At 47.0% G+C, this 12588-nt stretch overlaps 1 protein-coding gene across 1 annotated transcript in view; it reads left to right on the plus strand.

Moving 5' to 3' along the window:
• The window catches only part of LOC129832449 (serine/threonine-protein kinase SIK2-like), a 56691-nt gene that overhangs the window by 37112 nt on the left and 6991 nt on the right, over positions 1-12588 (plus strand). Inside the window, exons 8-12 of the mRNA XM_055896520.1 lie at positions 1269-1421; positions 1777-1947; positions 5222-5453; positions 6479-6778; positions 8617-8783. Of these exons, the coding sequence (XP_055752495.1) occupies positions 1269-1421; positions 1777-1947; positions 5222-5453; positions 6479-6778; positions 8617-8783 (1023 nt within the window). The remainder of the gene's footprint in view (positions 1-1268; positions 1422-1776; positions 1948-5221; positions 5454-6478; positions 6779-8616; positions 8784-12588) is intronic.

Consider the following 12588-nt stretch of genomic DNA (forward strand, 5'->3'; position numbering starts at 1 on the left):
AAGCGTAGAAAATCGAACACGGCAGTAGGCTATAGCAGGAAAAGACCATTATCAGAAGGGACCACAAATTATATTATGCACGTAATGCTTTTATTATAAAGGTAAATTTTTATGGTGAACATTTTCTTCCCCAAACTTGAAACTCACGCGCTACTTATGTATGCCAGTTAGGCTCTACACCCCTTGTAAAGCAGATTAATAGGCTTAATTTTAAGAAGTTATTTGGCCACTTTAATTGTTTCTTACCTTAAGCTGGTAGTGATAATCTATCATTCACAAGTAATAAGCTAATATTGTCACCCATCAGACTATTCCTGATTTAATCTTGTCTTTACAAATACTAAATAATATATGTGTGAAATTCTTTTTAATTTCGAACAAACCATTATCATGCACCTGTCTCGAAACGGGCAGCGGGGAAAAATACATGTCCACTCCGCACTTAAATGTCAAATGGAGGTTGCTTTTCCTGTGGTTCATTTTCATGCCAGCCAGGTAGGCTATACTCCTGTTTTAAAGATAAGCAACGTGCTTAATATTTGCTTATAGTAGGCCTACCCTATACAAAGCTGATAGAATCCACCTCTTTTTAATAGAGGCCATCACTTTGTTTTATCGCACTATTGCATAGCCTATAGAAATGTTGCGCAACATGAGCTCATGGTCTCTCATGAATCGTTTGATTAGATTTTCGATCACATTTGCATCAGCGTGATTTAGAGGGACAATAGAGTGTGGAGTACCAGGCCGTTAGCAAGTTTGGTAGGCTGCTAATGACCATCAGCAGCATCATACCTTGGAGAAGCCTAATTACTGTGACTAAACGGTCACGTGGAATTTGACTGCCTTCATGACTCGTGACCCATGTGGCGGTAATACGGTCACCACAACAGCCCTAGTGGGTGCTTATATTTATCCTATGATTCTTCTCAAGTACCCCCTGTGGATAGGCCAAGTACCCCCAGGGGTCCTAGTACCCCTGTTTGGGAACCACTGATCTTAAACCGCTGTGAAATAAATACATATATTTTCCATGACACAAAAATATTATTTTCAGCTGTTTTGAAGCTGATGTACAAAACCGAAAGTAAAAGACGCAAAAATGAAACTTAAGAACGGGAAGCATATAAATGGTGCACATAGAACAGATCCCGCTTCTTAGATTGGCATTCATTGAGAATTACATATCTATAACTCACATTTCCTTGTGAATTTGGTAGGGTCGCCCAAAAAGTTACATATTGCAGCTTTAACATTCCTGTGTCCAGTCTCTCCAGAACAAGAGTTACAACCACTTTGCTGCTATCTACTACCTGCTGGTGGAGCGTCTCAATGCCCACCGCTGCAGTTTCCCTGTGGAGCAGCGGCTTGACGTACGCCAGCGCCGGCCCAGCACCATCGCCGAGCAGACGGTCGTCAAGGTAACCCTCTGTCTTCGTTGCCATTTTTTTGGGCGTCACAAGACAGGTCTGTCTGTGTGGTGCATTAGTATGGGTGTCTGTGGTTGTAATGATCAAGGACATTTACATTCACACACCTGGCTGTTCATTAAACATATTTTCTCTTCCTTTCACTGCCCTCTTTTTCCCCCTTTTTTTCCACTCTATCCTTTCGACTTCCTTTCTTTCTTGTTCGCTCTCTATTTCACCCTCTTCCTCTCTTTCTTTGATTCTCTCTCTATCCAACTTTTTTCCTCATCTCTTTCTCTCGTTTACTTATCTTCCTCCCTCATTCTCTCTCGCGCTCTCTGTACCCCTTCATCTATCTCCCCTACAGCCGAGCGAGCCGAGCGGTGGCTCCCCCCAGGTGGGTCTCCTGCCCCATGGGGTGCGGGGTCTACTACGCTCCCCAGCGCTGTCCCAAGCCTCTGTCGATGCTTTTAACTTCCCACTGTCGCCGCTGCTGCCCGAGCACAGCTTCATGGTCGAGGATGTGGCCACTCCTAAAGTAAGTCACAACTCCAAACAAGTCGCCCCATGTCATCTAAGGTCACAAGCTATTCTGAACCGAAGCACCCCGGCCCGTAGACACCCACTATGTGGAGTGTTATCTACTTTTCCAGCTGGATAACACTGTTGAGTTAGTGCAATTGAGCATTTTGATAAATTAAGTATTTTATATTAAGTATGATATATTAAGTATTTAATATATTAAAAGATATATTGAACTATATACACATTTGGGAAGTTTGAAGAAAACCATAAAGGAGAGTGTCATCAAATGGATTGGCAACGTGAAACAAAAATCGATGTTCGTATTGGACAAACTCAGGGAGTAGCTCTGTTTGAAAACATTTCAGAGCATTTTCTCCCAACTGAACACAACCCCATGGAGCACTGATTGCAACAGGACCGATCGTCCCCCCAGGCAACCCCGACTGGCCACTGCTGTTGAGTTATCCAAGAGGGGACTCTTGTCTGTCTGTTTTGTTTGGTTTAGCCCACTCATCCTTTCTCCCTCCCTCCCCAGGGAGTTCAAGACTGTCCCCAACTCCCCATAGCCAGGCAGTGAGAGAAGGGAGCGTTGCCAGTTCGGCACTCAATAGAACAACACAAAATCAGCGGAGTGACATAGTCCAGCCCCAGTCCCCTCTTACCCCCTTTTATACCTTGTGTGGGAGCTTCTAGCTAGTTCTGACTGAGGCTCCATCCTAAATGGCACCCTACTCACTAGTTAGTAGTGCACTGCTTTTGACCTGGGCCTGGTCAAAAGTGGCGCACTATAAAGGGAATATGGTGCCATTATAGTGCACTGCCTTTGAGGCTCTGGTCAAAAGAAGGGCACTATATAGGGAATAGGGTGCCATTGGGGACGCAGGCTGAGTGATGGATGGTGGTGTTTACGTCACAGTTGTGTTATGAAAGAGCTCTGACTCACATTTCACTGAGAACGGGGCACCACGGTAGAGTACATAAGCTAGGAACATGTCTGGGTGTTAACCTCGTTCAAATCCCCTGGCCTATTCTGTCCTATTCTGACCCCTCCTGACCGGCACTAGCTGCTAGTGCTACTTGGATGGCCCCCTTTTCCTCTGCTGCGTCCCAAATGGCACTCTATTCCCTTTACAGTGCACTACTTTTGATTAGGGCTCATAGATTCCCTGTAAGGTGCACTACTTTTGATTAGGGCTCATAGATTCCCTGTAAGGTGCACTACTTTTGATTAGGGCTCATAGATTCCCTGTAAGGTGCACTACTTTTGACTAGTGCCCTAGTCAAAAGTAGTCACTATATAAGGAGCAGGGTGCTATTTGGGATACACTCTGTCTGTGCACCCTGCCACAGCCTGGTTGTCAGAGGGGGAAAGGAGGGATATGTCCTGCCCTGTGAGCAGCTCCCCAGAGCCCTTAAGGCTGAGGCACTGGGCTGGCTGATTCTAACAGTAACCGCACAGCAGGCAAGGCACAGCTGCCCCTCGCCAGCTTACGTAAGCCACTCCACTCAGCCCCGTCCGTCCCCTCTGTCTGTCTCACTGGCTGGGGCCGCACATCTGACGTGACAGCTGCCCAATTCTCTACAGCTCAGGCACAGTTAGAGACCTCTTTCCCCCTCACACAAACAAACACACACACACTAGGACAACATGCACACTTAGCATTGGCCCATGTGACATCCGCTGTACTCTTGCCCCTGCAGGTCTGGACCCAGACTCTCTCTCCCTCCCTCTCTGCTAAGTTTCTGTCTTTATCTGTGCCAGACTGTGACCTTTTCTTCCAGCCTGGCCAGGCTTTAGCATTCGACTTCACTTCTGACGTCAGCACGCTGCGTTGAACAACCTACCATTCCCCTGCTTGCTGCTGGGTTTTGAAAAACTGCCTTACACACAGACCCTATACTAGTTTTATTTTGACCACTTCGTTATTTATCACGTTTACAACAAAAAAATAGGCCTTAAAAAAATTTATTAGCCCTAATTAAAAAATGCTGTGTAACCAGCAGACTTGCAAGAGATTAAATCAAAGCACCGCTCAAGTGTTATCTTGGTGAGTGAACACGGCGGGCCCACTCAAGAACAAGGAACTAGCATAATCTCAGCAGCAGGAGCACCAGCAGGACACATGGCCAGGATGCTGTCTGTTGAGGCCCGTTCCCTTTGCCCTCCCTCACTCCCGATGAGCCCCTGCTTGCTCTAGGCACTGTAGGTACTAGGAATGAGTCCCAAATGGCACTGTTACCTATTTCCTGCTCTACTTTTGGTCAAACGAGTGTACTAAATAGGGTATAGTGTGCCGTAATAGCCTGGGTTTGAGCAGCCAGCCCCTATCCCTCCCCAGTGTGTTGAGTAACAGGCAGCATTCCTGGCCCAGCACGCTTCAGGAAACTGGGATCAGGAATTGTACAAAGCAGCTCTGACTGGAGGAGCCCAGGGTTCTGGTTTCCCCGGCAACTCATTCAGTTGATCCGTGTCAGCGAGGGGTGTGTGAGAGACAGACAGACAGAGCGTGTGCGTGAGAGAGACGCTGTGTGTGCAAGAGACATTGTGTGTGTGTGTTTGATGAGAGAATATGATTGTGTCTCCGTGTGCCTGTGTCTGTGGGAGAGTCTCTCGCTGTGCTTTCGGCCAAAGCACACTTCCTGTGCATGCATTCCAGACTCCCACCCCTCTCCCCCTCTCACAGTGTCTGAGCAACAGGGGGAAAGGGAGGGCAGGATAGAAATGGCAGACACATTTTGTTTACCCATCCATTCCCCAATCCTTGCAGTAGATTGTGTGTTTCTGTAACTCCAGAGCTATCCACTCCAATAACACAAGTAAAGAGCACCCTCTGGATATGTACATTAGGGGGGAAGCTGCCTGGTCATGTAACCGAGAGAGGAGCCATGTCCTGATGAATGGTTTCACCCTCTTAGGCCGTGCGTGTTAAGCATGTGTGACAGAGCAGGAGGTCCCATTCACGTCAGAGTGAAGCGTAACAGAGGCGTTAAGGAGAGACCCTCTCGCATGATGAGTAACCTTGCTGGGAACTCGCGTTAGCTCCCTAGAGATAATGCCCTGAGAGTCTTGGGTTGGAAACCCAGTTCGATCCCCAACTCTAGCGAGTATGGATGAAAATTTGCTCTTTTGCTGACAATTGAGCATCAATGTGGAAAGGGAAAGAATGATTATTTCTGTGCACTGTCCCTGTGAAATACATTTCATAAACACATTTAGTAAATGGATTAAGCTAAATGAATTGCTCCAGCAAGCAACTCACCGTGCCTCTCCCCGTCTTTGCCTTTAGGTGAACGGCTGCATGCTGGACCCCCTGCCCCCCACAGTGGTGCGCAAGTCCAGCGTGTCGTCACCCAGTAACATGATGGAGACGTCCATCGACGAGGGCATAGAGACGGAGGAGCCCGATGCCGAGGACGACCCCGCCCACTTCTTCTCCGCCTTCCAGACGGCCCGCTTCGGCCAGCGCCGACACACCCTGTCCGAGGTTACTAATGAGCTGGGCCCCGTCATCAACCAAGGTAAGATCTAAACCAAGGTTCTGGGACATTAGAGAGTCTTATACGCCATCGGCTAGATAGGGGACATAGTGTTCATACGATGGGTTGTTGATCTGCTAAGCCAGGAAGTGTTGCGTTTGTGAATGGTGAAAATGTGCGCTTCCAGTGGAAATTGTTATTTTAAAGGCACCACATTTATTGATAGGTGGATGGATGAGTGGATGAACTGGTTTTATTTATTATATCTAGCTAAGGCCAGGGGGGTACACTACAAAGCAGGATCAACGAGTTAACTTTGATAAACAACCAGAAATTACAATAGATTTTCTGGTTCATTTAAGAAAGCTAAACTTGGTGTATTATGGTTGTTGAGGCAATTAGACCGTGCCCATTTCATACTTAATTTTTTTTATTTTTTATTTTTTGGAATATTCTGGAAAGTTAACAGGCTAAGTCATTGATCTTGCTTTGTAGTATACCCCTCGGGAATCTTTCCTGACCGGCAACCTTACCCGGAAAACGGGCTGTGACAACTATGGCATTTCGGGTAACGATTAGTTGTCACGCAAATGGCCACGGTTATATTCATTTTGTTGAAAAATGTTGAGCTCGTAATGCATCTGAATGCATCTTTTAAAATGTGCTATCACATACCTAATGAATACAACACAGCTTTAGTGACCACCTTGTCTCAATGACTATTGCTCTGAACTTTTGGAAACGAAGCGTCTCCTCCCGACCATGCCATTCGGCTCGTAAAATGATTAACTTTACCTACTTCCTATCTACCTAAAAATTAAAAACTCCTATTGGGTGAACTATATCTACTTAAATATAAAGTTGATTCCCTTATCATAACATGAATGTATGAAAACTATTATGACAACGGTTATTGCGGTTATTGTCCATAGTTAACGGTTACGCGTTTATATGATAATTGTGCCAACCCTACCCTGAAAAACCTGTGACCCAATTAGAGCAATATCCAATCCATCAGTAGTACTGTCAATGAACCCTTGCTTTCCTGTATTGCTGTGAACCAACAGATAAACTGTTCACCATGGGCCACAACCCGTCCCTGGGCAGTGTGGACTCTGACATGGGCTACGACATGGGCTCCTTGCACAGCGACCTGGGTCTGCTGGAGGACGCCCCCTCTCTCAGCGAGGTGGTCCTGGCCAACACCCACAGCTCGGGGTCCCACGTGACCCAGGGCCCCTTCATGAGCCAGCGGCCCCCCAACCCCACCATGCAGGCCCTGAGCTCCCAGAGGAGGGAGGCCCACAACCGCTCTCCCATCAGCTTCAGGGAGGGCCGCCGCGCCTCTGACACCTCCCTCACACAAGGTGAGATCCACTGGTTGTCTCTTTACCCATCTCCATCTCGTTCTTCGTGTATCTTTCTCTCCTTCTTTCCAGCTTCATTCTCACCCCTGCACATTTTCAACCTGAAAATTGGCTCTCGTTCTCTTATTTTCTTCTCTCTCTCTCTCTGATGATTCATTTTGTGAATCAGACTGTGCTTTGGAGGTTTGGCCTACATAGCTCTGTTGAATTTTTCATCCCGTTGCAGAAGCACCCTGTAAAGTAACTCAATTAATTGAGACCTTAAAATGTACTGGTAGATGTGTTGTCCCCCCCCCCCCCCCCCCTCAGCTGCCTCTTCAGTCTGCACACACAGACACACCCAGCAGGAGTTTAGAGTCACCAGAGCCCCAGTTCTTTCTAATGGCTGTTTTGAAACATCAGTGAATCAGCGGCTGGGTTCTGCGTGCCGCTGCAGGGGGAGACGTGGAGGAGCGTCTCAAATCTTTATATAGCCTTATCATTAGGATGAGTCAGGTCCCATGGTTCACGCCGTCAGGAACAGTCACCCAGCCTTTTAGGAGCCAGAGATACACACCACCAATACACACACACACACACACACACACACACACACTCATGACGTACATACTCTCTCCCTGCAGGCGGTAGAGGAAGTAGGCTAGAAGTGATAGCTATGTAATTTCACTCGGATAAATACAAGGGAACCGGGTTATAACGATTAGTTTGGATGCTAAAATCCCCTGACTTCTAACTATGTTGCCAGGTCTGGTTGCGTTCTAGCTTTGCTGACTCCCAACTCTGTTGTTAGGTCTGGTTGCGTTCTAATTTGCTGAAACCCTGACTCCCAACTATGTTGCCAAGTCTGGTTGCGTTCTAGCTTTGCTGAAACCCTAACTCCCAACTATGTTGCCAGGTCTGGTTGCGTTCTAGCTTTGCTGAAACCCTAACTCCCAACTATGTTGCCAGGTCTGGTTGCGTTCTAGCTTTGCTGAAACCCTAACTCCCAACTATGTTGTTAGGTCTGGTTGCGTTCTAGCTTTGCTGAAACCCTAACTCCCAACTATGTTGTTAGGTCTGGTTGCGTTCTAGCTTTGCTGACTCCCAACTATGTTGCCAGGTCTGGTTGCGTTCTAGCTTTGCTGAAACCCTGACTCCCAACTATGTTGCCAAGTCTGGTTGCGTTCTAGCTTTGCTGAAACCCTGACTCCCAACTCTGTTGCCAAGTCTGGTTGCGTTCTAGCTTTGCTGAAACCCTAACTCCCAACTCTGTTGTTAGGTCTGGTTGCGTTCTAGCTTTGCTGAAACCCTAACTCCCAACTCTGTTGTTAGGTCTGGTTGCGTTCTAGCTTTGCTGAAACCCTAACTCCCAACTATGTTGTTAGGTCTGGTTGCGTTCTAGCTTTGCTGAAACCCTGACTCCCAACTCTGTTGCCAAGTCTGGTTGCGTTCTAGCTTTGCTGAAACCCTAACTCCCAACTATGTTGCCAGGTCTGGTTGCGTTCTAGCTTTGCTGAAACCCTGACTCCCAACTCTGTTGCCAAGTCTGGTTGCGTTCTAGCTTTGCTGAAACCCTAACTCCCAACTCTGTTGTTAGGTCTGGTTGCGTTCTAGCTTTGCTGAAACCCTAACTCCCAACTCTGTTAGGTCTGGTTGCGTTCTAGCTTTGCTGAAACCCTAACTCCCAACTATGTTGTTAGGTCTGGTTGCGTTCTAGCTTTGCTGAAACCCTAACTCCCAACTATGTTGTTAGGTCTGGTTGCGTTCTATCTTTGCTGAAACCCTGACTCCCAACTCTGTCGTTAGGTCTGGTTGCGTTCTAGCTTTGCTGAAACCCTGACTCCCAACTCTGTTGTTAGGTCTGGTTGCGTTCCGGCAGCATCTCCAGAATCTGGCACGGACCAAAGGCATCCTGGAGCTGAACAAACAGATGTACGAGCAGATGGGCTCCGGGGAGGACCCGTCCTCCATGAGGACCCTGGGGCCCCATGCAAACCTGGAGAACCTGCTGGACCCTATGCTGCAGGTCAGTACTGGCTCCAAAGTGTCAGGAGAGGATGGAACAGACAGACATCGAGATAGTTAGCAACAATGACAAAAAGCTACAAAGTGAGGATTCAGCTCGTTATCTTGATTTTTCTATGTATTTTATTTAACCTTTATTTAACTAGGCAAGTCATTTAAGAACAAATTCTAATTTACATTGACGGCCTACCAAAAGGCCTTCTGCGGGACGGGGGCTGGGATTAGAATGGCGCCGGAGAGGATGGCTGACGTTTTACATGCTCCTAACCAACTGTGTTATTTGGTTTGTTTCTTTTTTTTTTTATAATGTTGCTTCTACTGTCTCTTATGACCGAAAATAACTTATAGATATCAGAACAGCGATTACTCACAACGAACTGGTAGAAGCTTTTTCCTTTAACGAGTCCGACGTGAAGGATATACTGCTTTCCTGCGAACAGGCCCAAATCTCTGTCATTTACTTGAAGAGAAGACAGAGAAAAAGCGGGCGGAGGTCGGGCTTCCTTCTGAGAATTTGTAGGCGAGCGAGGAAACCCCCGCTGCCATCCGTTCTATTGGCAAACAAAGTCGATGACCTAGGAGGAAACTACCAACGGGACATTAAAAACTGTAATATCTTATGTTTCACTGAGTCGTGGTTGAATGACAAAATGAACAACGTACAGCTGGCGGGTTTTACACTGTATCAGCAGGATAGAACAGCAGCCTCTGGTAAGACATGGGGTGGCGGTCTATGTATATTTTTAAACAGCTGGTTCACGATATCTAAGGAACTCTCAAGGTAGTGTGGTCTACAGCTTATCATGAGATACTCTATCTACCTAGAGAGTTTATATCTGTATATTTCATAGTTGTCTACATACCACCACAGACCTATGCTGGCACTAAGACCGCACTCAATGAGCTGTATTCCGCCATAAACAAATAGGAAAATGCTCATCCAGAGGCGGCGCTCCTAGTGGCGGGGACTTTCCTGCAGGGAAGCGTATATCTGTTTTACCGAATTTCCACCAGCATGTTAAATGTGCAACCAGAGGGGGGAAAAAAACTCTAAACCACCTTTACTCCACACCCAGTGATGCATACAAAGCTCTCCCTCGCCCTCCATTTGGCAAATCTGACCATAATTCTATCCTCCTGATTCCTGCTTACAAGCAAAGATTAAAGCAGGAAGCACCAGTAACTCGGTCAATAAAAAAGTGATCAGATAAAGCAGATGCTAAGCTACAGGACTGTTTTGCTAGCACAGACTGGAATCTGTTCCGGGATTCTTCTGATGGCATTGAGGAGTACACCACATCAGTTACTGGCTTCATCAATAAGTGCATTGATGATGTCGTCCCCACAGTGACTGTACGTACACACCCAATCTGAAGCCATGGATTACAGGCAACATCCGCACTGAGCTAAAGGGTAGAGCTGCCGCTTTCAAGGAGCAGGACTCTAACCCGGAAGTTTATAAGAAATGCCCTCCGGCTAAACATCAAACAGGCAAAGCATCAATACAGGACTAAGATACAATCATACTACACCGGCTCCAATGCGGCAGGGTTTGCCAACTATTAGACTACAAAGAGAAGCACAGCCGAGAGCTGCCCAGTGACACGAGCCTACCAGACGAGCTAAATTACTTCTACGCTCGCTTCGAGGCAAGTAACACTGAAACATGCATGAGATCATCAGCTGTTCTGGACAACTGTATGATCACGCTCTCTGCAGACGATTGTAAGACCTTTAAACAGGTCAACATTCACAAGGCTGCAGGGCCAGACGGATTACCAGGATGTGTACTCCGAGCATGCGCTGACCAACTGGCAAGTGTCTTCACTGACATTTTCAACCTCTGTCTGAGTCTGTAATACCAACATGTTTCAAGCAGACCACCATAGTCCCTGTGCCCAAGAACACCTGCCTAAGTGACTACCGACCCATAGCACTCATGTCTGTAGTCATGAATTGCTTCAAAAGATTGGTCATGACTCAACACCATTATCCCTGAAATCCTAGACCCACTCAATTTGCATACCGCCCTAACAGATCCACAGATGATGCAATCTCTATTACACTCCACACTGCCCTTTCCCACCTGGACAAAAGGAACACCTATGTGAGAATGCTGTTCACTGACTACAGCTCCGCGTTCAACAACATAGTGCCCACAAAGCTCATCACTAAGCTAAGGGCCACAGGACTAAATACTTCCCTCTGCAACTGGATCCTGGACTTCCTGACGGACCACCCCCAGGTGGTCAGGGTAGGTAACAACACATCCGCCACACTGATCCTCAACACGGGAGCCCCTCAGGGGTGCGTGCTCAGTCCCCTCCTGTACTCCCTGTTCACTCATGACTGCACGACTCCAACACCATTATTAAGTTTGCCGATTACACAACCGACAGCCTTTAGGGAGGTCAGAGACCTTGCCATGTGGTGCCAGGACAACAACCTCTCAATGTGATCAAGACAAAGGAGATGATTGTAGACTACAGGAAAAGAAGGAACGAGCACACCCCCATTCCCATCGACGAGGCTGTCGTGAACCAGGTTGAGAGCTTCAAGTTCCTTGTTGCCAACATCACCAACAAACTAGAATGGTCCAAACACACCAAGACAGTCGTGAAGAGGGCACAACAACACCTTTTCCCCCCCAGGAGACTGAAAAGATTTGGCATGGGTCCTCAGATCCTCAAAAGGTTCTACAGCTTGACCATCGAGAGCATCCTGACTGGTATGGTAACTGCTCGGCCTCCGACTGCAAGGAACTACAGAGGGTAGTACGTACGGCCCAGTACGTCACTGGGGCCAAGCTTCCTGCCATCCAGGACCTCTATACCAGGTGGTGTCAGAGGACGTTCCGAAGAATTGTCAGACTCCAGCCACCCTAGTCATAGACTGTTCTCTCTGGTACAGCATGGCAAGCTGTACCGGAGTGCCAAGACTAGGTCCAAGAGGCTTTTAAAGAGCTTCTACCCCCAAGCCATAAGACTTCTGAACATCTAATCAAATGGCTACCCAGGCTATTTTCATTGCCCCCCCCCCCCCCCTCTTTTACACTGCTGCTACTCTGTTATTATCTATGCATAGTCACTTTAATAACTCTGCCTACATGTACATATTACCGCAATTACCTCGACTAATTGGTGCCCCCACACATTGACTCTGTACCGGTACGTCCTGTAAATAGCCTCGCTATTGTTATTTTACTGCTGCTCTTTAATTATGTAACTTTTTTCTTATTTTTTGGTGTTTAATTATTTATTTTTTAAATGCATTGTTGGTTAGGGCTTGTAAGTAAGCATTTCACTTTAAGGTCTGTTGTATTCGGCGCATGTGACCAATAATATTTTATAAAAAATATAGGACAAAATGCATCACGACGAGAGACAACACTACATGAAGAGAGACCTAAGACATCAACATAGCATGGCAGCAACACAACATGACAACATGGTAACAGCACAAAACATGGTACAAACATTATTACTTGATACCATGTCTTGTTTTGACCCCGCCCAGCAGCACCTCTCCTGACCTCACCACTGATTTGTTAGCCAGCCAGCCGGTGAATCAGAGGAGGCTGGTTATATAATGTTCCGTCCGGACAAGGAGGTAGCCAATTGTCCCCTTGTTGACAGTCAGTCAACCCCTGGTGCTGCACATAGTGAATGCAGCCATTGTTGTTGAGGTAATATGAGAAGAGAGAGGAAGAGTGACTGAACTGATTCACCGTTGGCTGCTGCTTGTAAACAGGCAACAACGAGTCAATTCAATGACCCCTACAGAGAGCGCGTGATCAATCTGTGAAT

The sequence above is a fragment of the Salvelinus fontinalis genome, chromosome 33 (assembly GCF_029448725.1).
Source record: "Salvelinus fontinalis isolate EN_2023a chromosome 33, ASM2944872v1, whole genome shotgun sequence".
Lineage (NCBI taxonomy): Eukaryota > Metazoa > Chordata > Actinopteri > Salmoniformes > Salmonidae > Salvelinus > Salvelinus fontinalis.